Genomic DNA, 20,360 nt, shown 5'->3' with positions numbered 1-20,360 from the left:
AGTAGGAGAGGATGTGGGAGAGAGAAGGAGAAGAGATGTGAGACCTTAACAGGACCCTGATATTCCTCTCGGGGGAAGGATTATAAACCTATGGACTTTTTGGAAACAATGGGAAAACCAAAGATGAAGAAAATATTAAGGCACATCTAGGGCCCTTGGGGAGGAAATGTGCCTGAAGAGGCATCAACACCAAGAAGGATGGGAAAAAACTTGTGTGCTTTGCATAACTAGTTTGGGGAACAAATTTAAAGTTTTCTCCTGGCTACTGATCCAATTAGTGAGTGCAGCCTAATTAGATTAGTAGCACAAGGCAAATAAGACCTGAAACCTCTTTCTCACAGGTTCCTGCACATCCCTTCACAGTTTCTGGAAGTTGGGAAGGAAAGCATCGACCTACTGAAAAGCCAGGGGAAGAGGGGAAAACGGTCCACCAAACCCCAGAGAATTAAACGATTGCCAGTGTGTTCGGAGAGCGTTGTTTTTCTGGATTATTATTTGCAGACTCTCGCATTCAGCTCTTGGCTTCCAACGCTTTCAGGAGGGTCCTTTTGGAGGAGCTCTTGAACATATTTCTCGTATCACTTCAACAGCAACTTATTTTGCTTTTTGAAACCCATACGACTCGTAAGTAATACGGCGTTTCCCAGAAGTGAAAGAAGTGTATTTTCCTATCAAAGGGAACTGTTTAGAACTACTTCTCTAGGGTCAAACTAACTTGAAATACACAGTCAATATCTGGCTGTAGCTTCAGGGAACTTATCTGGAAGCAGGGCACAGTCTCTTAGGCTAAATAAATACTAGTGGAATAAAAGAGGCAAGAGACCATTCGCTGGCTCTTAAGGGAAGTGGCATGGCACAGCTTGCATTTATTCAGCTATACTTCTCTTCCCCCTCAAAACAGGCTGGTCTTGTCCACCTTGCCTAGCAGGACCAGCGCCTACCCACATTATTGCCCCAAACCAACTTATCGGCATGGACTGTGCCACAAGTCAAGCTACACAGACAACCTCAGGACAGCACTGAAACCAATGCTGTGGTCCTGCTTACCTTACCAGCACAGACAGGGCCTCGGATTCCCCAAACTAGTGTAAATTATTTATCTTAGTGTATTCATGGGTAAGAGGAGCACAAGTGTGCATCCATCATATATAGACGCAAACAAATAAATGCTAAGTAGTAGTTGTAGCTGTCTGTGCAGTGGCATGGCCTGATTATTGTTTGCAGTCATCCTTTCACAAATACCTGCTTTAAGGGATTTAAGCCATGTTAGGTATTTATACAACTTTGGCAGCAGCAGAACACACTCTGTTTCCTGCCTTCCTAGATTTCCATCGTACACATATAGATGCATTTTGGAAAGAGAGAGAGAGAGAGAGAGAGAGAAAGAGGGAGGGAGGGAAAGAAGGAGAAAGAGAAGCAGGGGAAAATGAACACTGGTGGTGGGTGCCAAATATAGTTCATGCAGTAATGCATAAAATCATTATTTTCTATTTAGAGCACAGAAACAAGCATATAGGTTGCTTAAAACAAGTTGTTGCCTTTGCAGGAGAGCACTGAAGCTGCTGCAATTTGATGACTTTTGGAAGCCTTCCAAGTCAGTCATTTGCAATCCACTACAGTCCATTTTTAAAAATCAAGTTAAATTGAACATTAGCTTGAGTGACTTAGAACAACGCTGTGCTTTAAAATAATAATAATATTCTAGTGATCCCTTCCACAGCGACTCCCACATCTGACCGCTCTTCCCGTACGTTTGCTAATTAGACTGTGATGCTCCGTCTTCTTCAGAAGTTGCACCCTAATACAGAAACGTAAAAGTTGCCAGTTCGAGAAGTGACAACTTCACTTCATAATGTACAAATAACTACCATTGCTCTGTTAGCAGTTCTACACCATTTAGTTAATTCCCTCATTTCCTACCTCCCACACAAACAGCAACAACTCCAGGACATGCGCAAGCCAGAGCAGAGATGAGGATGGGGAGCTACGGCAAAATTTCCCTCTTCAAAAGCACATGGAAACCAAAGTGATTAACTATCTTTTCCACAAACAAATGAGCCTTTACAGAACCTATTCAATCCTAAAAATAGACAGTAAGTGGGATTCTATATCTTGTTGGGAATAATGCCTTGGGGATATTTTGTATTATCCATGCTTAAAAAGCAAACCCATTAGACATCTGAGCAAAACACCAGATATTACTTTAACAGCAAGCGTTATCCATCTCGTCTGCAGCACCAATAACTTGTGTTGACATTTTGCCAATTGGAGCTTGCGTGCCCATGTTCCTCCCTTCGCAATACCACGGTAAGGTGACGAAAGATAACGAAGTGCCGCCACGACATGAATTGACTGAGTTTCAACAGCCACTCGAGGTACCTGCGAGGAGCAAAATGACTGTCCACACTTCTGAGCGGACAACGCAGCGCAGCGGTGGGTTGCCTCACCCCGTGGACGAGAATGACTTGCAGCGGGGCCCGAGCTCCTCACGCTCTAATTGATTTCCGCTCCCAACATGAGGGTTAGGAGCTCTCTCTTTTCAGCAGAAAGCAAGCAGTGGGGAGGAACAAGGCACAGGGACTGCTGGTGGTTCATCTCGAGTTCCCATGCACCTGAAGCCAAGTCTCTCAAGCCCCACCTAACTTGAGAAAGGCAACGTGAGAACCTAAAGCAGTGATGAGATGGCAGATAAGCACCAGCAAAGCTGTCAGGCTTTACAGATCTCAGCTAGCACAGCTGTGGGCTAGACCACGTGGATTTGCCCAAGAAGGCTTCAGATGCCAGCACTCATTTCCCAGAATGACATCAGCACTCAAGCCTATGTCTCACTGGAGATGACTCCAGTATTTGGAAGTCGTATTTTCTTCCATTCCCTATCCAGTCTCTGGTACGCCTTCCTGAAGGCAACAGGATACTTCCAGAAGGAGCACTCTTCCTTAAAACCAAAGGTCCGCACTCCTCCCTAGCCCCCACGTGAACATTTGGAAAACAGAACCAGGGCCAAGCCCCAAACCAGTGCCTCTTCTGTCATCTCCTGGGAAAAGTCTTCCCACCTCCCAACCTCTGGATGGGAATAATTGAATCTTGTGCTTGCTTGGGTGAGCTGGAAAAGCTTATTTCACTTCTGATCTCCCAGTGCGTGTCAGAGCATCGGCTCGGGCAGTGCTGGTGCCTGCTGACACTCCCAGTGACATTTGCCCTTCTCAGTTATGATTTCAGCGTCTTTGGAGACCAAAGATGATGTTCCCACAAGATTCCAATTTTGACTTGTGAAATTTCCGGCTTAACCCCCCCCCCCTTCTGCTGTCAAATGGAAACCCTTCAAGTAACTTGGGCTGTGGGCTCTGTTCTGGAGCGCTACCATTTGCATGTGGTCCTTGTGAACAACCTCCCTTTCTGAGCTGTGACTCCACATAAACATCTAGGATGAGGCTAAGAAAGTAAAGCAATCCTCTACCTCCTTCTCTATCCCTGCAAAACCTCAGACAAAACCCAAATGAAAGAAATGTTCTGGGAGGCTACAGAGGACTGTGAGGAAATTCAGTTTAAATGAAAGGTACTTAAAAATATGCGGCGTCTTTTGTAATGTAAAACAAAAAACTCAGCTGTGACTCAGAGCACCGCTACCAGGATATTAAATGCTTGTTTTGCAGAAGTTTTATTTTAAGATTTACTCCATTCTGGGCTTCCATGTACTGTCTCCTCTGTGAACTATACTCGAGGAAAACATCATGTGATTCTGCTCAGCAACATCCTGTACCTTTGCCAAGCTGAAATTCAGGAAACAACCCTTTAAAGGGAACAACCAGGGATGGCAACGTTTGAGAAAGGCAAGACAGGCTAGCCAGGGCTCCCTTGTTTCTTTGTCAGCATCATCTCCTCTCCAAGTATCTTCTTCTTTGGCTTTCGTTCAGTAAGAAGGAAATCATCCTCAACCACTTCCTCGGTTGTACATCACAGATTTTTCTCCTGCATTTTCTAAAGTGCCTCTTATACCCGCTTCTTTTTGTGGGATAGGAGGTCACCTTGTTCCAGCACCGCACTTGGTCTCCTCTTCTGACAGAAACTAGAGTCTATTATTTGGCACAAAAGTCAAATTCGAGGCTATGGGATTTTATTTTACATGATGCCTTTTTAAAGTTCTCGTCGGAAAGCCTTCATATTTGCATTTCAATGCAACAGCGAGAACATCTTATAGTTAAAGAGTATGACTGAGGTAAGTCTAAAATAAGCCAAAAAAAGCATCCAAATTATAACTTCTATTGAAAACCCACCTTTTAAATTAGAGCGAACAGTACAATTTATAGGAAGAGTTGGCAGTGCTGACAGGGGGCTACTGCAGTTTTCGCTTAGAAAAGGTGCAGAGCAGCTCCGAGCCCAGCCTGCATTTCTTTATTCACAATTCCCTTGTCTCCAGCAGCCCGTCAGTCAGATTTCTCCCTGTTATAATCCAGATTTCTGGAAAGGTCAGACACAAGCCCCAAACTACTTGTCAACACGCGTATTTAAATATTGCAGGGAATGGCCAGGACGTTCAGCTAGGAAGGGGGCTGCGAATGAAGAGATCAAAAATCTTACTCTCTGGACTGAGATCACCTGGAGTAAATCAGCATGGTTTTATTGCCAAGCCAGTGGGGCCATAATGTTTTACGCCAAGTGAGGATACGGCTCATAGATTTTATTTAAGCTCTCTGTGCGCTGAAGTATAGACATTTTCCATAGCTCTCCAGGATCGGCATCCAAATAAAAGCTCTCGATGCTATGCCAATACTCTGCAGTGGCAAAATAAGCTGGCTGCAGAGAGAGAATGAGGAAAGATAGCCAGATATTTGATCCATCGCTGAAGACAGAATGTTACTGCAGCCTCAGACCCCAGACACACACAAATACACACCGTCCACGAGAATATAGGAGCATCCAGCTGTGTCTATATACAGTTACAAACAGCAGTAAGACCACTGTAGTAAGTAACTGTGCAATTTTTGACCATTCAACTCATTCTCTTCTCTCTTTTTTTAGCATCTCTGTAGCTAATGTAGCTTGCCAGGGCTTTCATTTGGGATAAAGAAGGTATTTTGTACTCATATTAAACATGCAGCATACATTAGCATTCATCACGCTAATCCTAAGGAAATCTAACAGATTTATATATTTCTCCCAATAGGTGCTTGGGAAGCTGAATGAACAGATTAAAAGGGCAATATTAGCAAAATCATATATTTTTAAAGAATCAGTTCCAGCTGGCTGTGTTATTTAGAGAGTGAGATTAAGCTTTCGCTAGTAAAAAGGGACAGTGTTGGGAACAACAGAGCCAAAATCAACCTGCCTCCACCTATTTGCAAAGCTCTGTATTAGCGTCTGAATCCAAAGATGAACGTTAGAACATTTTTCCTGAGACTAAGCCCCCTGATTCCCTTGAAAAACCCACCAAATGTGCTTCATAAACACCACCCTGTGCAAAGCTAACTTCTCTTATTTATTCTTCATGTTGCTTTCCCACTCAATTAGCAGTTTCCTTTGCCTTGTGCTCCAAGAGTAACATCTTCACGCGCCACTGGACAAGGTCAAAGCGAGCTCTCTGCAAAGGCGGCTGCAGGTAGAACAGCTCGAGGCCAAGCAGCATGATCAGGAGGGTCCCCTCAAACCAAACTGAGCTAACAGCTCCCACATCACCCATCCCACCTGCTCCGGAGGCAGCAATGCTGGCACTGGGGTGACTCCAACTCCCAGCTTCTTGGCCAACGCTGAACCTTGCTAATGCACCTTGACGGCTGTCACAACTTCCGTGAAGCTGGCGCAGGGGAAGGAAAGCACCAGGGAAGGCGGTGCGGATGCAGAGAAGACTCACTATTTTTGGCTCCCCACCAACAGGGAGGAAGACAAGTGCCAGACATGAGAGCTGCTAGCTATGGTGCTGCCTTTAAACCGGGATCATCCTTTAAATCATGTTGTGCTTTGGAATATGGATACAGTCCCAAGTGGCAAAGGACGTGCCCACCCAAGCAACCCGGAAAACCCCCCAAACAGAAGCAAACGAGCAGAGCTTTTAAACTGACTGTAACTCTTACCAACATCTTTCTTTCTGGTTAATCATGTATTTCTGTACAGACAAATAGGAGGATTCTATATTCAGACAAGCACAGCAATTTCCTTCACTTAGCAATTGCAGCAATGAGAGATGAAAAAATCCATTAGCTCATCTCGAATGACTTAATGCCAATACAGTATTATTGTCTGTCATATATTTTCTAATTCTCTCCTACCCCAAATGCCCCTAAGGATTGAGATTTAACTCTGTTTCCTTTAGAAGATTATTCTAATTGGAGAGATACTGGTTTCCCTGATACTTGATCGAATTTTTATCCCACCTCTTACGACTGTAAATCCTCAATTCAGCGTACAATCTGAAACAACTCCCACTTGTCACCGGCGTTGGGGCAGTACCAACGCGTCGCCCCGGAGGAAAGAAACACACCGCTGCCCTCCGTGCTGCCGGGCCTGCTTGGCCGGGAAGCCCCGGCACGGCACTTATCCTCTCCCTCCGCCTCGCAGCACTTGGAACGAGCGCACTGTATCACAACACAGCGCATCTTCCTCCGAGGCGCTGTCACGAACCGGCCACAAAACAGCATTAGTTGCCGTCTGGTGGATGCTCGCTCAAGTGATGGTCTGGAACGCAGGACACAAACTGCATTCAATCACCGGAGGCGTTCGCGGCCGAATGGGAATATCCAGGAAGCGCGCGGCTGGAAGCTCGGCGCATGGCTCAGAGCCCGCCGACGGGTGCCCTCCGAGCAGGCAGCACCCGCGTGTTTGGCTTCGCACAATTGCGGGCTTCGCTTCTGGTGGCACAGGGCTTCCAGGTCTTGGTTAAAAACTAATCTCATCCTCTGATTAGCATCTTTTTTTCCCCTCCAATCTTATTTTCTGTAACTCAGAATCCTGTGTTCCCTATCTTTAAATCAATGATAAGGCTCCACTCATCCTTTAAAAAAGATTGCTACTACTCCTTTCAAACACGAGGCGCTTTATTTTCTCTCTCTTTCCTTTTCCTTTATTTCTCCTTCACAAGAAGATTTCCATTTGCTGCAACAGGCTCTCGTAACGGTTGCAAGCAGACCCGGGCGAACGGTATTCACGAGATCCCCCGATACACTGTAAATTCCATTTGCAAAAAACCCAGAGAAGTCGCTCGCTCCAACGCTCACCTGCACACCCCGCGTCCCCTCCGGCGACGAGAGAGAGCCCATCTCGGGCTAACGGGGGGGCGAGAGCTGGGACTGACTGCAAGCTGCTTTAATGCCGCTCTGAACGACACCCTGCGAAGATTAGGGAGTCGTCGGAATCACGTATCTGCCAAGGCTCCGGCTCGCTTTGCGAAGCCAGCCTGAATTAATTAATGGGTAGCTTTCCTTTGATATCACTTTGATATTTGGCTGCAGCTGGATAAAAATCAACCACAAAGGAAACTACATTTTGTTTATCACCACTCAGGACCTTGTTTCATCCTCCTTTTTATTTATTTTGCAGTTTTTGCCTTTTTAATTAATTGCCCTAGAAAAACAGAGGAGGCAGCCTGACAACCAAACGTTGGCGCTAAATCAAATTCCTTTTTTGTCCTGAAATATAGCCTCTGCAACTAGGCGTTGTCTCTCACTTAACTTTTCAGGGTGGGAAATCATAGCACGTTTTTATGTGCTGGAAGGTTTCCGACGTTTATCAGGTGAAATGACATTACAGCAGGGAGGCGCTCGCACCCGGAGCTTGCCAGACTGCAGCTCCAGAGATGCTGCTGGGAAAGGAGAAAGGACCACTTGCTCCATACCCCAGGACAAGAGTAGCCAAAGAGCAGCTCTTCCAACTGAGAGCTGAGAAAGATGATAATTTTTCTTAGGAGAACAAGTGAAAAATTAGTTATCTTTCTCGGTCTAAAAAATTGTTTTTAATTAGAAAGCACACAATTGCCCAAACTGTGATATTAGAGCAGGAGATGTGGTCAAGCCATCCAGTTTCACTGGGTTTTCCAGGAAGCATCCCAGGATTTCTAACAGCGCAAAGAAGACAGAGCTTATGTTTTCTCTCTTGTCCCACCTTTGGCACATACAACGGCACAGTGCTTCTAAACCCAGTTGAGGTAGGAAAAAACTACCAAAGGATTCCTCAACATGAGGCTCCACCATGACAGCATAAGCATGAGATGAGACAACACTTTGTGCAATGTGCTCTAGGAGACCCTGCTTGAGCAGGGGGATTGGACTAGATGATCTCCAGAGGTCCCTTCCAACCTCAACCCTTCTGTGATTCTGTGATCCCTTGGATGAGTACAAATCGAGCACGGATCGTTGCAAAAAGCTGCAGAACTCGCAGGGTTCGGCACTCACAGAAGGATGTTTTGTGAGCAAAACATCTCCATTAGAACATGTCACGGAGCCCCGGCTCTTTAGTCACAACATAACTCAGAGCCATGGGAACTGAGGCAGGTAAATGGCATCCAAGGGCATCTCTAACAATGTTACCCCTTGACGCCTGCGACATTGTTTATGATTTGCCTTTCTAATTTCCCTACACATAGAAGTTGTCAGACGGCTAGGAAGGCTCCCTGAACTATTTTTTTCATTATCAAGACAATTTTAATAGCTTGTGTCATGGTGCTAATGAGGCTGACTGAAGCACCTGTACTTTCTGTTCTGGCTAACAGAAAACAGCTAACACCAGCAGGAAGAGGAATAACGGTTTAAGAGAGTTGCTGGGCTATTAGCCCTAGCTAAACATCCTGCCTAAGTCTTGGTGAGCACTGCAATACCCTAGAGGCCTCTCAAATTTGTTCAGACTTTCCCATTCTTAAGTGCACAGAAGACTGCTCTGCATATGGCCAATGATTTTTGGGTACCCAGCTTGAAACTGATTTTCTGTGAATAGATAGCTGAACCTTTCTGAAAAGCAGGTTAAGATGTTCTAAGCTGGACATAAAAATCCTGAGGCATTTTGGGAAGTGTTGACCTCAACTGTCCGGAATTATGGAAATTAGAGGTAAAGTACAGCATCACATGTTAGAGCAGTTTGGCCTTTTGATGATGGGCTTCACATCAGGAAAACTTTCTCAGGTTAAGCCAGTATTTTGCATTACTTAGTTTCCATCCCAGTATTATTATACTGCAGAGCTGTGCAGAAAATCCTCAGCTACTCCAAAAGAGCAATCTAAAAACGCTGGCTTGCACCTAACTGCATTTGCAGCTGGGCTAGTGTGCCCTTGCTTCTCAGCAGATCTACTACACCATGCAAAAAGAACCCTTCGGGATGAACACCCAGGATCTGAAACAGCTCCCTGATGCCTACACGCTGCGCAGCTCAGTGCCCTCTTGACGTACCCCAGGGACTAGACTGGGGCATCACTCCCCTGGAGTACGGCAGACCAAGGTTTAGTCTCCTTTCCCCAGTGATTCACGCCAATGGGTCTTCTTGCCAGATTATTATTGTATGCACATTCTGGGGGACCATCTTCCAAGCTTTGAAGCTTTTCCAAATAATAAAAATACTTACTGGAGCATGAACTCACATCCGGATATCACAATTCTTGAATCACTGCCTTCAATACTAGGCAACCAAGTGTTTTTATTTGCTCTCTCTGAGCCCCATGAGAGTTTAATACTTTCATACACAGTGGAGCAATGTCAAAAGAAGAAATAGTGACCCCCAATCTCAACTGAGCAGTCTGGTGGTGAGAGCACTGTTAGGGGAATTAAAGTTACACCCTTACAGCAAATAAGCCAGACAGGATGTGAACTCCATTCTTCTGCATCCCAGAAAACTATCCTAATGCTATGGCTGATGAGATGACTCAGAGATGAGATGACTGGCTTGGTGGATGAGGGGAAGGCGGTGGATGTTGTTTACCTTGACTTTACTAAGGCTTTTTGACACCATTTCCCATAGCATCCTCATAAGCAAGCCGGTGAAGTACAAGCTATATAGGTAGACAGTGAGGTGGACTGAGAACAGGCTGAACTGCCAGGCTCAGAAGGTTGTGAAGTTCAGGTGGAGACTAGCCACTGGTGGTGTGCTCCTGGGGTCGATACTGGCTACAGAACTGTTTAACCTCTTCATTAATGACTGGATGATGGGACTGAGAGCACACTCAACAAGTCTGCAGATGACACAAAACTGAGAGGAGTGGGTAATACACTAGATGGTTGTGTTGCTATTCAGAGGGACCTCAGCAGGCTGAAGAAATGGGCAGAGAGAAACCACTTTAAGTTCAATCATGAGAAATGCCAAGTCCTGCATCTGGGGGCAAATAACTCCATGCACTGGGTGCCGACCAGCTGGAGATCAGCTCTACAGAGAAGGACCTGAGGGTTCTGGTGGACAGCAAGCTGAGAATGAGCCAGAAATGCACCCTCATGGCCAAGAAGGCCACTGGTATCCTGGGCTGCATTAGGTAGAGTATTGCCAGCAAGTCAAGGGAGGTAATCCTCCCTCTCTGCTCAGCCTTGGTGAGGCCCCACCTGGAGTATCAAGAATATCATGGTTTTATCATAAAACAATTCTTTTAAAAAATTTCAAACCCTTGACTATCCAGACAGTTAATTGCAGTTTATAATCTACGCTGTCACTATGAAAAGCTACGCTCTGCATTTGAAACTATTTTCACTGGTTAAATGCCAATGGTCTCCTGGGCTGCATTAGGCAGAGTGTTGCCAGCAGGTCAACAGAGCTGATCCTTTCCCTCGATGCAGCCCTGGTGAGGCCACAGCTGGGGTGCTGTGTGCAATTCTGGATTCCCCAGTACAACAGAGAGACAGACCTGCTGGAGTGAGTCCAGCTGGGGGCTACAATGATGATGAAGGGCCTGGAGAATCTCTCATATGAGGAGAGGCTGGGAGGGCTGGGACTGTTGAGCCTGCAGAAGAGAAGGCTCCAGGGGGATCTTATCCACACATACAAATACCTGATGGGAGGGAATAAAGAAGACAGAGCCAGACTATTTTCAGTGGTGCCCAGCAACAAGACAAGAGGCAGGAGGCAGAAACGGAAACGCTGGACGCTCTGACTGAACATGAGGAAAAACTTCTTTACTGTGAGGGTGTCTGAGCACTGGAACAGGTGGCCCAGAGAGGTTTCTGAGTCTTGGAGATCCTTGGAGACACTGATATCCCAAATGGATATAGTCCAGGGAAACCTGCTCTAGGAGACCCTGCTTGAGCTACTGGGTTTCATCAGAGGATTTTCAGAGCTTCCTTCCAATCCCAAACATTTTGTGATTCTGTGATCAGGCAGTAAGAAAAGGCAAATCTGGCCCTCAACTTTCATTAATAAAAAGGGACAATATAGTTACGAATGAAATGTTTTGCTGAACTCAGAGAAGCTATTTTTACTAAGCGAATACGCCCATCTCCCTGTGCCCACACAACCTATATCGTGTATCGTTTTGCTGTGAAGCTGCAAGTTCAGCTACTTACTCAGATTTCATTAGGCTCCTAAGTTACTTTGTCACTTTTTACAGTTTTGTGCAATATTGAATTCAGGGCTGGTGATGTGTTCTGTGTTTCACAGCAAAGGTAAATGCAAACATAATCTTTCCATCATGGCATCTGAATTTTGGGCAAATACTTCATTTTCATTTAATTGATAATGTCAATGCAACTTCTTTTTTGAGAGGTAGAAGTGACAGTGGCACATTTGTGTAACAAAAAGGAACTTCTGAGCTGGAAAAATGTATCATTAAATGGCTGCATTTAAAAAGTGTCTTAAAGCAAGTAATGGGCCAGATTCACTTTCTCAACTTCATTCAATGTCATGTAGCCCAGTTACCAGGAATAGACACTCACTGGGAATTCTCCACTTTCCCAGCTGGTTATTTTTATCCTTTAAGTAGTTCTAGACTTCTCTGATCCTTCATTAACTTGGCCATGCTATATGGGTACTGAATTAGTTTCATTTGTCATCATAAATCAATCAGTCCAATCCCTTAACTAATTTAATTGCTGTTTGAATTTCCTTTCAGTTTGTCAAAATCTCTCAAAGTCACTGATATCCCGTATTCAGGCTATTATTCAAATCATATTGGATGATTACCTTTTTATTACAGGTAATTTTTACCTAATGTTCACACAGTACTGACAACACATAAGGCCTAAAGCAGAGAAGCACACTGAATATTAAAATGCTATTCCAGAAAGGAGTCATTAGAAAGGAGCATGATGGAAAGTGGAGAGCAGAAACAAATTTGGTGTTTACTTCTGGTGGGACAAACAGGATTTTATCAAGAAGTGGATATAGAGCCAAACAAAATCTTTATGGTTGATCTTCTCTAAACTTAGGAGGTTTCGGTCTCACCTCAGTTCATATCTGAAACCCAGGTATCCTGTCCAAATTAAGCAAAAGGGTTTATCTCCTCAGCTCCTTGGAGGGCAGAGCATACCATCTTCTCAAAGGGCACCAAAACACAGCAATAATCTATGTTCCTCTTTAAAAATATTTTTGCATAATCTACACCCCAAGCGGGACCTGAGGTTTCTTACCAGCTAGCACAGCATCCCTAAGGAAAAAATCCCTCTAAGGCAGTCATGTTTCCCTGTCACGTAAATGGTATTTAATAAAACTAGCAGTGATTCTTACAATGTAAAAAATTGAAAATTTTCTCCTTTACAACATCTGGTAAAAAAAGAGGCCATTAATATTTTACAAGATAGTAAGAGTCCACAAACTCCTCCGTGCTGTTAAAATTTTAAGTGCTTTCTTCAAACTGTATTTCTCCACTGATACACTCGTAATTAAGTTGGTTCATAAAGCTAATGTCCTAATTCCATGCCAGGACCTCAGTACAAAGGACTCATTGCTGCTAGGGATATGCCTATCACACTTGAATGAAGAACCAGGTAAAACTCTAGGATGGGTGTTAACTGAGACTAGTTAAACACACAGGAACGATGGGACTTAAATCAGGGCCAAACACTAAATATTTTTGTGATATTTTTGCATTTATCCTTATAGCTAAGATTATGTATACGGACAAGAAATGATCATTGCTGTGTCAAATGAATCTAACTTCAAATATAAAATACAGAATCTAAAGAAATTCAGGTCTAGGTTTTTCAAATAGATTCCAGTAGATTCCTAATTCCAAACTGCTTCTGCATGAGATTAAAGGTGCATTTATTCAGATATTGAGCTTCAAGAATACACTGACAAATAGTCCTTGAGATATCAATCTCCAGATAACTTTTGCCAGCAAATCTCAGCAAACTGTTTTTTTTTACATGAGCAAAGCAGAGCGTATTCTGTTTTTAAACTAATATATTATATTAATGGTAAAACAAACAAAAAAAGGTACGGAATAGAGATGGGAGGACTTTCTCAGATGATTTTGTTTAGGGACTGGAAGTTAAACACCTCTAACACGGCCATGAGATTCCTGACCATGAGATGGGAGGTCATGAGATGAGAGTGGGTAAGGTCTCAGCTCTGCACCTCGTCCCAAAGAAACATGCTCCTACAATCACCGTTACGTTCAAACCGAGAAGTTTCTCTTCCTCCCCTCCACTTTTAAAAATAAAATCCAAAGCAACTTTCACGCTGGAAAAAATGACTGTAACTTGAAATATTACAAACCGCACCCCTATGAGCTGGAGCCACCCGAATGTTGTATTTGAAATAACTTCCAGAAATTCATGTTGCTCATTTATAAAACATAACGGCTGCTCCTGACGCCAGTACCAAAAGGGAACTTTTCCTTTTTGCTGATACGCATCATATATCAGCCTGCATTTCTCAAACACGATGTTTCTTCCTCTCCACCCCGTAGAAATGTTACTGTAACAAGTGATATCTGAATACATTTTGGGGGGAAGATAAAAGCTCCATTATACGACAAGGAACTTTAGGACGAACAGGGACATTATATAATCAGGAGTAGAAAGAAGATGTTTGATCCTACTTAGGCTGAAAGTTTTTAAATTTTTTTTTAAAAACTCTTTAAAATGAATTTTATCCCCAGGAAAATGATTAAAACCAAAAAAGCTTTGAGATGTCAGCTGGTGACATATTTTTCTTCTTTATCTTTCTTTTTTGTTTCATTGCTGTGAAAAAATCTGAGGGAATACAGCAAAGTGCATCATTAAGTTCTTATTAATTTCATAATACAAAGGCAATTCAGTTAAAATAGTGGTGCTGCAACTTTAAATTACAGAACTGGCTTGATATTTAATGAGAGATTTAGCACAGTGGGGTTTCTGTTAAATTAAGTTGTGCCTTCACATCACAGTGGGAAAACAGGTGTATATTGGTTTAGAATTATGGAAATGTTGACTAATTCCAAGGCTTGTAATCAAACAGCAAGGCACCCTGCAATATTTTCTTCCAAGAGTCTGTATTAATCATTTATGTCTGGTCCTATTTTCTTCGTGTCCACTAAAAAGCTGCGGCTCAAAGGAACAGAGTGTGAACAATGTTCATGTGAATGTTCAATGTTCACATTTTCATGTCTCTGTCAAGGCCCATCCCAAAATGTAGATATAATGACAGCGCAGGGCAGCCGTTGCTCCAGTACCCACCCAAATTAAAGTGAACGTTCAGCCTTGGCTGGTGGATGGATCTTGCACTACACGAGCACTTTCTTGGGCTTCACAAGAGCCGATCCAAAACCTACATACTGAGCCACGTGGAGCAGGTCTTCATTTAAGCAACGAAGCGACAAGGACCAGAACTAACCTGGCTACGAATATAGCCCTGGGCTAGCAGTGCTCCTGTCTGCCCTTCCGCAGCAGGGAAAAAAGCAGCCGCGCTGCATCCCCTGCTGCATCCTGCTCCGGCCTCCACCGTAACTCGTTAAATTAACGAGTCACCTGCCTTCGCCTCTGATTTTTTTTTCCCCGGGCTATTTCAGGAATGCACCTTATCTGCAGTGGGTTTACATTATAGTAAAAGTGGAATGCACAGATTTTTTTTGTCTCCTAGGTCTCCATATCATCGTTCTGGCACTGGATGCCAAAAGAAACCTGATCCGAATTTATCCCTTGTTGTCAAGCTGCTCGGAGGTTGCTTCTACCTACTCGTATGGACTTTTGCGCATGGGCCTGTGCGCTACTCATTCCTGCTGGTTCACTGCAAACTACCTAGTGAACCAGACCGAGCAACACGGAAATCGGTAAAATTCGTATCAGGAGAATCCTGCTCCAGTGAAGTGTTTTCAAGATGCATGCCCCAACTCTAAAGAGTGCTTAAAGTTAGTTATTTTGGGATCGTGCAGATGCATCGTAACAGGATCTTCATATATGCTGAATGTCAGCGTACAGTCTGTGCAAAATATAACTCTGTTATATAACGGACACTGGGTCGTTTGCAAAGTTAATCTGCGTTTGAGTTGTTGCTGTTTATTAGAGACATCCCTTGGAGATGTAGGTGGAACGACTTATATCAAAGTGACAACTTAACAACTTGTGCAGTATTGGGAGTATTTTTACAGCCCAGGACCCAGCATCATAGGAATGTCATTTCCCCGTTTCCTTAAAAAAAAAAGGTCAGGAAGGCAAAAAAAGAGCTTGCAAAGATAAATCTTAATGGCTAAAGACCTAGCATTAAAAATTATTCCATTTTTGAGTTTTGTATAAAAAGAAAAAGGCACAGTGTTCTCTTTGCCTGCTCCGTGCTCACTAGCCACAACAAAGCGGAGGGACAAGGAGGCGCGGGGCAGCGCCGAGGCTGCTTCGCCGCCCGCAGCTGGGGCGCTCGGGGACGGCGCCCGCCGCCGGCGTCGCCCGCGCTCCCAAGAGCGCCCAGAAGGAAACGTTTTCCCCTTCTGCTCCCCGGCAAAAACGCTCGGCCGCATCCAGCGGAACAAATCGGAACGCGAGAAGATTTCCGAGCGACGTCCTTGCGTGCCGCGATACAACCCCCCGCTGCGTGGACGTGTGCGCGGCAGCGGGTTGCTCGGGTGGCAGCAGGGCCCGGCGGCGGCGGCGGCACCTCCGCGGGCAGCGAATGCAGACTGCCCTTCGGCAACCGCCTCTGCGAAAGCCGCCTTGCGTTTCCCTCCTCTCTCCCATTTTGCAAATAGAAAAAACCCACGGCTGGAGAGCTTTTGCTTTCCCATCCCATGTATTTTCCCCTGCTCCTTCCCCCTGCTATTTTTCTTTTTTTTTTTTTTAATTGACTCTACCTTTATTTTGCAGGAATCAGCCCTGTTTCCAGCCAAGGGATGGTCTAGAGAAAAGCAACTGTCTTTACAGCTAGTGCGTTTGCTGCCGGGCTGGCACACTTGCAGTACAGACCATCAGGTTAGCCACACTCCCTTGACGAGATCAAGGTCAGCTGGGGCACTAACGAGCATCCTGAGCCAAAGGGCTATTTTTCCAGCGATAAAATAATTAGGATCAAAAAGGAAAGGTACTCACCCCAGGTAAAGTTTTAATATTGTGCAGTGCATTCTGTGCCTCAAGAGCAGCTTTTCTTGTATAAAATGTTACGAAACAACAACCTATAGAGAGAAATGAAAAGCTTTCAGAAATTAGTGAGTATGATTTGTGAGAGTACAATAGGGAGGGCGAAAAAACACTGGTGGAACAACACATTATGAAAGCTGGAAATGCGAATTATCAGGAGGCTGCCTGAATGACATGAATAAAAGAAAAGCTTGCATGGTTTAAAATAAAAAGTCACCCCCTGTGCATTGCCTCTATAGCACACCTACATTGTTAGTGAACTGTAACCACTTAGAAATTAAGTTAACCAAAATCCAATTGGCTTTATGCAGTATAAATAAGGTTACATTTTTCTGAAGGCTCCCTATTAAACTTTGAATATAAGCAGCATGGCAAGCTCAGAGCTGTAGGAATTCAGGGTTGCATCCACATCAGAAAACTGTGTTAAATCAAGACCTTATTTAAAGGACCCTACCTGTAAGATCTAAAGGTTGCTCTCCTCATTTAAAACCAGCTAGGACTGGAGGTAGGACACCCACCTCCATTGCAAGAAGGAAGATAAGATGCAGGCGACTTCTCCATGGACAAGATACCAGAGATCGCTGATGGCTGGCAACAGGGAGACTTTTCTCGCCCTGCCCAGCCTTCAGGAAGGCAGCGGGTTTAGCTGCCACAGCTAATAGCTGTGCCATAGCTTGGGCTTTAGCTCCCTTCTCTTTCTGCTTGGTTGCACGCTCCATCTGCGTGGTCTGAGGGAGACATGGTGGGACGGAGCGCGGCCCTTGTCTCATGCACATGAGTAGCTCCCACCTGGGGGCTGAATAGGTGACCCCAAGGCTGTGAAGGAGCTCTGCAGCTGCCCTGGGTGGCTCGGGACCCAACCATGCTGGGAGGGTGAAAGCTGCTTGGAAGGCAGAAGGTGCTATCAGAGCAAAAACCTGCTTCGCATCAAGCTAGAGCATGCAATTTTTTTCTGATGAATGATAAACCAGTGCTACTGCCTTAATTGCAGATTTGTAGCAACTCCAGATGCATAGCAGAAGTAAAACGGCAAGCGGCAGCAAGCCTGGCTCTCGGACCTCTGCACCAGCCTTGCCGTTCCCGCAGAGCCTAGGTAAGGCAGCATGTCCTTTGGGCAGCGAGCACTGCCTTCCCAGCGCTTACCGGCCTGAAAAACATCCTGTCTCTTAGCATGGAAATAACAGCAAAGGGGACACGGGAGCAAACGTGCACTGGCGCATGCCACCAGCAGAGACCCCAAGCACCCACGCGGCGATGGCTAAAACCACCTTGGAAACCAGGGCCAGACCCAGGACGCCCCTGCACCGCCTGGTGCTCGGCTCACGCTGTCCATCTCTCCACCAGCGCTCCCTGGGGCTGGGCAGCCACGATCGGTACCATTACGGCAAGCAAAGGTGGGCACCTATCCCAGCCGGATTACGGTGAGTTTATCCCAGACAAACACAGGAAAGCACTTCCAGGCCACAGAACACGCTGGCAGGCAGGTAACGCACGCTTAACCCTTTCCATGCTGCCGACGATGTCTGTTTGCTGATGGCAAACTCGGCACTTTTAAATGATTTAACTCCAGAATGAAGACGGGGAGCAAACCAGAATTTGTAACATTCAATAACACAACTTTGAGAAGACACCATGATGTGTCTCCACCTTGCTAGCCAATCCTGTAGTACATTTTCTATTACCATCTCTTCATTAGGTTTTCTAGATGTTTAATATAAAGCTTTTAAACCACAGGAGAGGATTTTGAAGGGAAGGATCAAACAGACGTCGCAAGTGGGCAATTGTGCTGTCCTTTACCGGCAGTCCAAATGGGTTTATTTTAGATTCCAGCTATTCAGATATAGAAAAAATCTACTGGTTTGGTCATTCTTGGCACTACTTGAATGAACAGTACTTGACAGATGTATATACACTGAAATACTCACTAGCCATTTTTAGGAAGTAAGAGTGCAGGAGAGAAAAATATCTCTGGAAACAAAGACTGGGAGAAAAAAGTAGCATAACGGGAAATATGTTTTAGGTAGGTCATCAGACCATCTCGAAGATGGTGCCTGCTAAAGCTCCCAGATCACCTGAAAATGCACAGGAGTAAAATCATTCTGATTTGTACTCGTTTTACCCGGATTAAAGAACCACAACAAAAGGTTTGCGGCGGTTTGCCCCACACTGGGCACCAGCTGCGGACAGTCAATTCCGAAGCTATCTGCTAAGGAGGCTGGGGCTGGGCTAGAGAGAGAAGAAAATAAGCAAACCCAGGAGAACGGAAAAGGCAAAAGGACGCGCGCTCTCAAAGGAAATTCTCGGGCTCAGCCTATGGCTTTTCTGGAGGTGCTTGCTGCCAAGTTATGCAAACCGCGGTGTTTCCAACACACTGGCTTTGAAGATGCCTCAAGTGTTAAAATCCTTTTGGCTCAGAGCCACATTCCATAGGAGAAAATTCAGAATTCAGCTGTTTCTGCAGAAATACTGCAAGGGAAAACCCCTATTTAAGAGACCAGGGCTCATTTGCGCTTGAGCATCAGTAGCTCTCCCTCGCTGAAGCATTGCTAGGAAGCAACTTTCCTCCATTTCCTCCATTTTATCTAAGAAAATGTCACATTACCAAAGACATCAGTGCCATTGCTGGAAAGGAAAACACATATTTCCTACTAAGACTAAAAAAAAAAAAAATCTTTTTGCCATCCCCCTGCACGTGTAATCCTGGCTTCACTCCCAACAAACTTGACAGCGGCTTGAACTACAGCTAAACTTCTCTGATGTCCAAATAACTCGAAGCCTGGCAGTGCTAACCTCCTCCCCTCCCATCCAGGAGAACTTCTACGATGAGCCTCTTTGGGGAACCACATTTACAGCAGCACGAGACCTCTCATCTTTGTACCCATGGAAACAAAAAAATGCTGAATGAACCACGCAGATCCGCACAAACCTGTTTAGATGCACACTGATGGGGGCGACTGGTTAGCGTATGGCTAGAGACAGCTTTACTTGAGTCAGCACCAAGAGATGACTGGATACAGGGAGGACTTTACCTGTGTTTTTGAAACCATCATGTAGAAGTTAGGGATAGAGGAAGAAAAGGAGAGAAGGGAGAGGATCTTGCACCACCACACCCATGCTTTTGATTTTCTGGTGCCAGCAAAATCAAGCATTTGTGCCCTTTGTAGAACTATGATAAACTTATGGAGTTTTCACTAAGTAACTTCATTTACCAAGTTCTCAAACCCTTTCTAAATTCTCCATAGGGCAATGGGATCTTTTCAAAGAGTCATCAGTGACTTCCCACCACGAGACATGCGCCCCTGTGCTATTTCTGCTGTCTGAGCCTTTCCTTAGGCACCCGAAATCCTGGTGCCATTGCCCAGTGGAGCGGATATGCGGGTCTGTGCCAGCACGTTCGTTTGACCAAGAGACATGGCGCAGCCTGGTGCAAGCCACCGACAGAAGCTCGGTTGCGCCGTCATTTTTATCTCTTTCTCGCAGTTGCAGCGAGAGCTGTTGACAGGCGTCGTTGTGAGTGGTGAACAAGTCGGTGCTCCGCCGGTCCGCGACGGCAGCATAGCCCACGCTACCGGCTACCGGCGCTGGAGCCTGCGCAAGGGGCTCGGTCGCCGGGCCAGGATTTTGTACTTTGACAAACGTGGCCACCTCCGATCTGATTTATGAGTTTTCATAGTTTCCCCCGTCCAAATTTATCAATTTGGAGCTCGCCCACGTCGCACATATTATCACCCGATGCCAGGATCCGAACCCAAGAGCTTATCAGCACGTCTGCAAAGCCTGCAGTGACTTAAAAGTAGGAAATTTGCTTTACCTCTTAGGCCAATAAAATAAACGCTTCGAAACAGCTCTCACGACCATCGGATGATTGAGCGCTGTACTCTTGGAGCCAGCAGCGGGACGCTGGCAGCCAAATTCAATGCC

At 45.1% G+C, this 20,360-nt stretch overlaps 1 protein-coding gene across 6 annotated transcripts in view; it reads right to left on the bottom strand.

Annotated features, from left to right (window-relative positions):
* The window catches only part of CELF2 (CUGBP Elav-like family member 2), a 206,060-nt gene that overhangs the window by 70,910 nt on the left and 114,790 nt on the right, over positions 1 to 20,360 (bottom strand). For all 6 annotated transcript variants that reach the window (XM_062580586.1, XM_062580593.1, XM_062580617.1 and 3 more), the window contains exon 3: positions 16,392 to 16,474. In XM_062580586.1, the coding sequence (XP_062436570.1) occupies positions 16,392 to 16,474 (83 nt within the window). The remainder of the gene's footprint in view (positions 1 to 16,391; positions 16,475 to 20,360) is intronic.

This window comes from Rhea pennata, chromosome 1 (assembly GCF_028389875.1).
Source record: "Rhea pennata isolate bPtePen1 chromosome 1, bPtePen1.pri, whole genome shotgun sequence".
Classification (NCBI taxonomy): Eukaryota; Metazoa; Chordata; class Aves; order Rheiformes; family Rheidae; genus Rhea; species Rhea pennata.
Note: the sequence above shows the minus strand (reverse complement) of the source record. Positions and strands in the feature narration are given on the sequence as shown.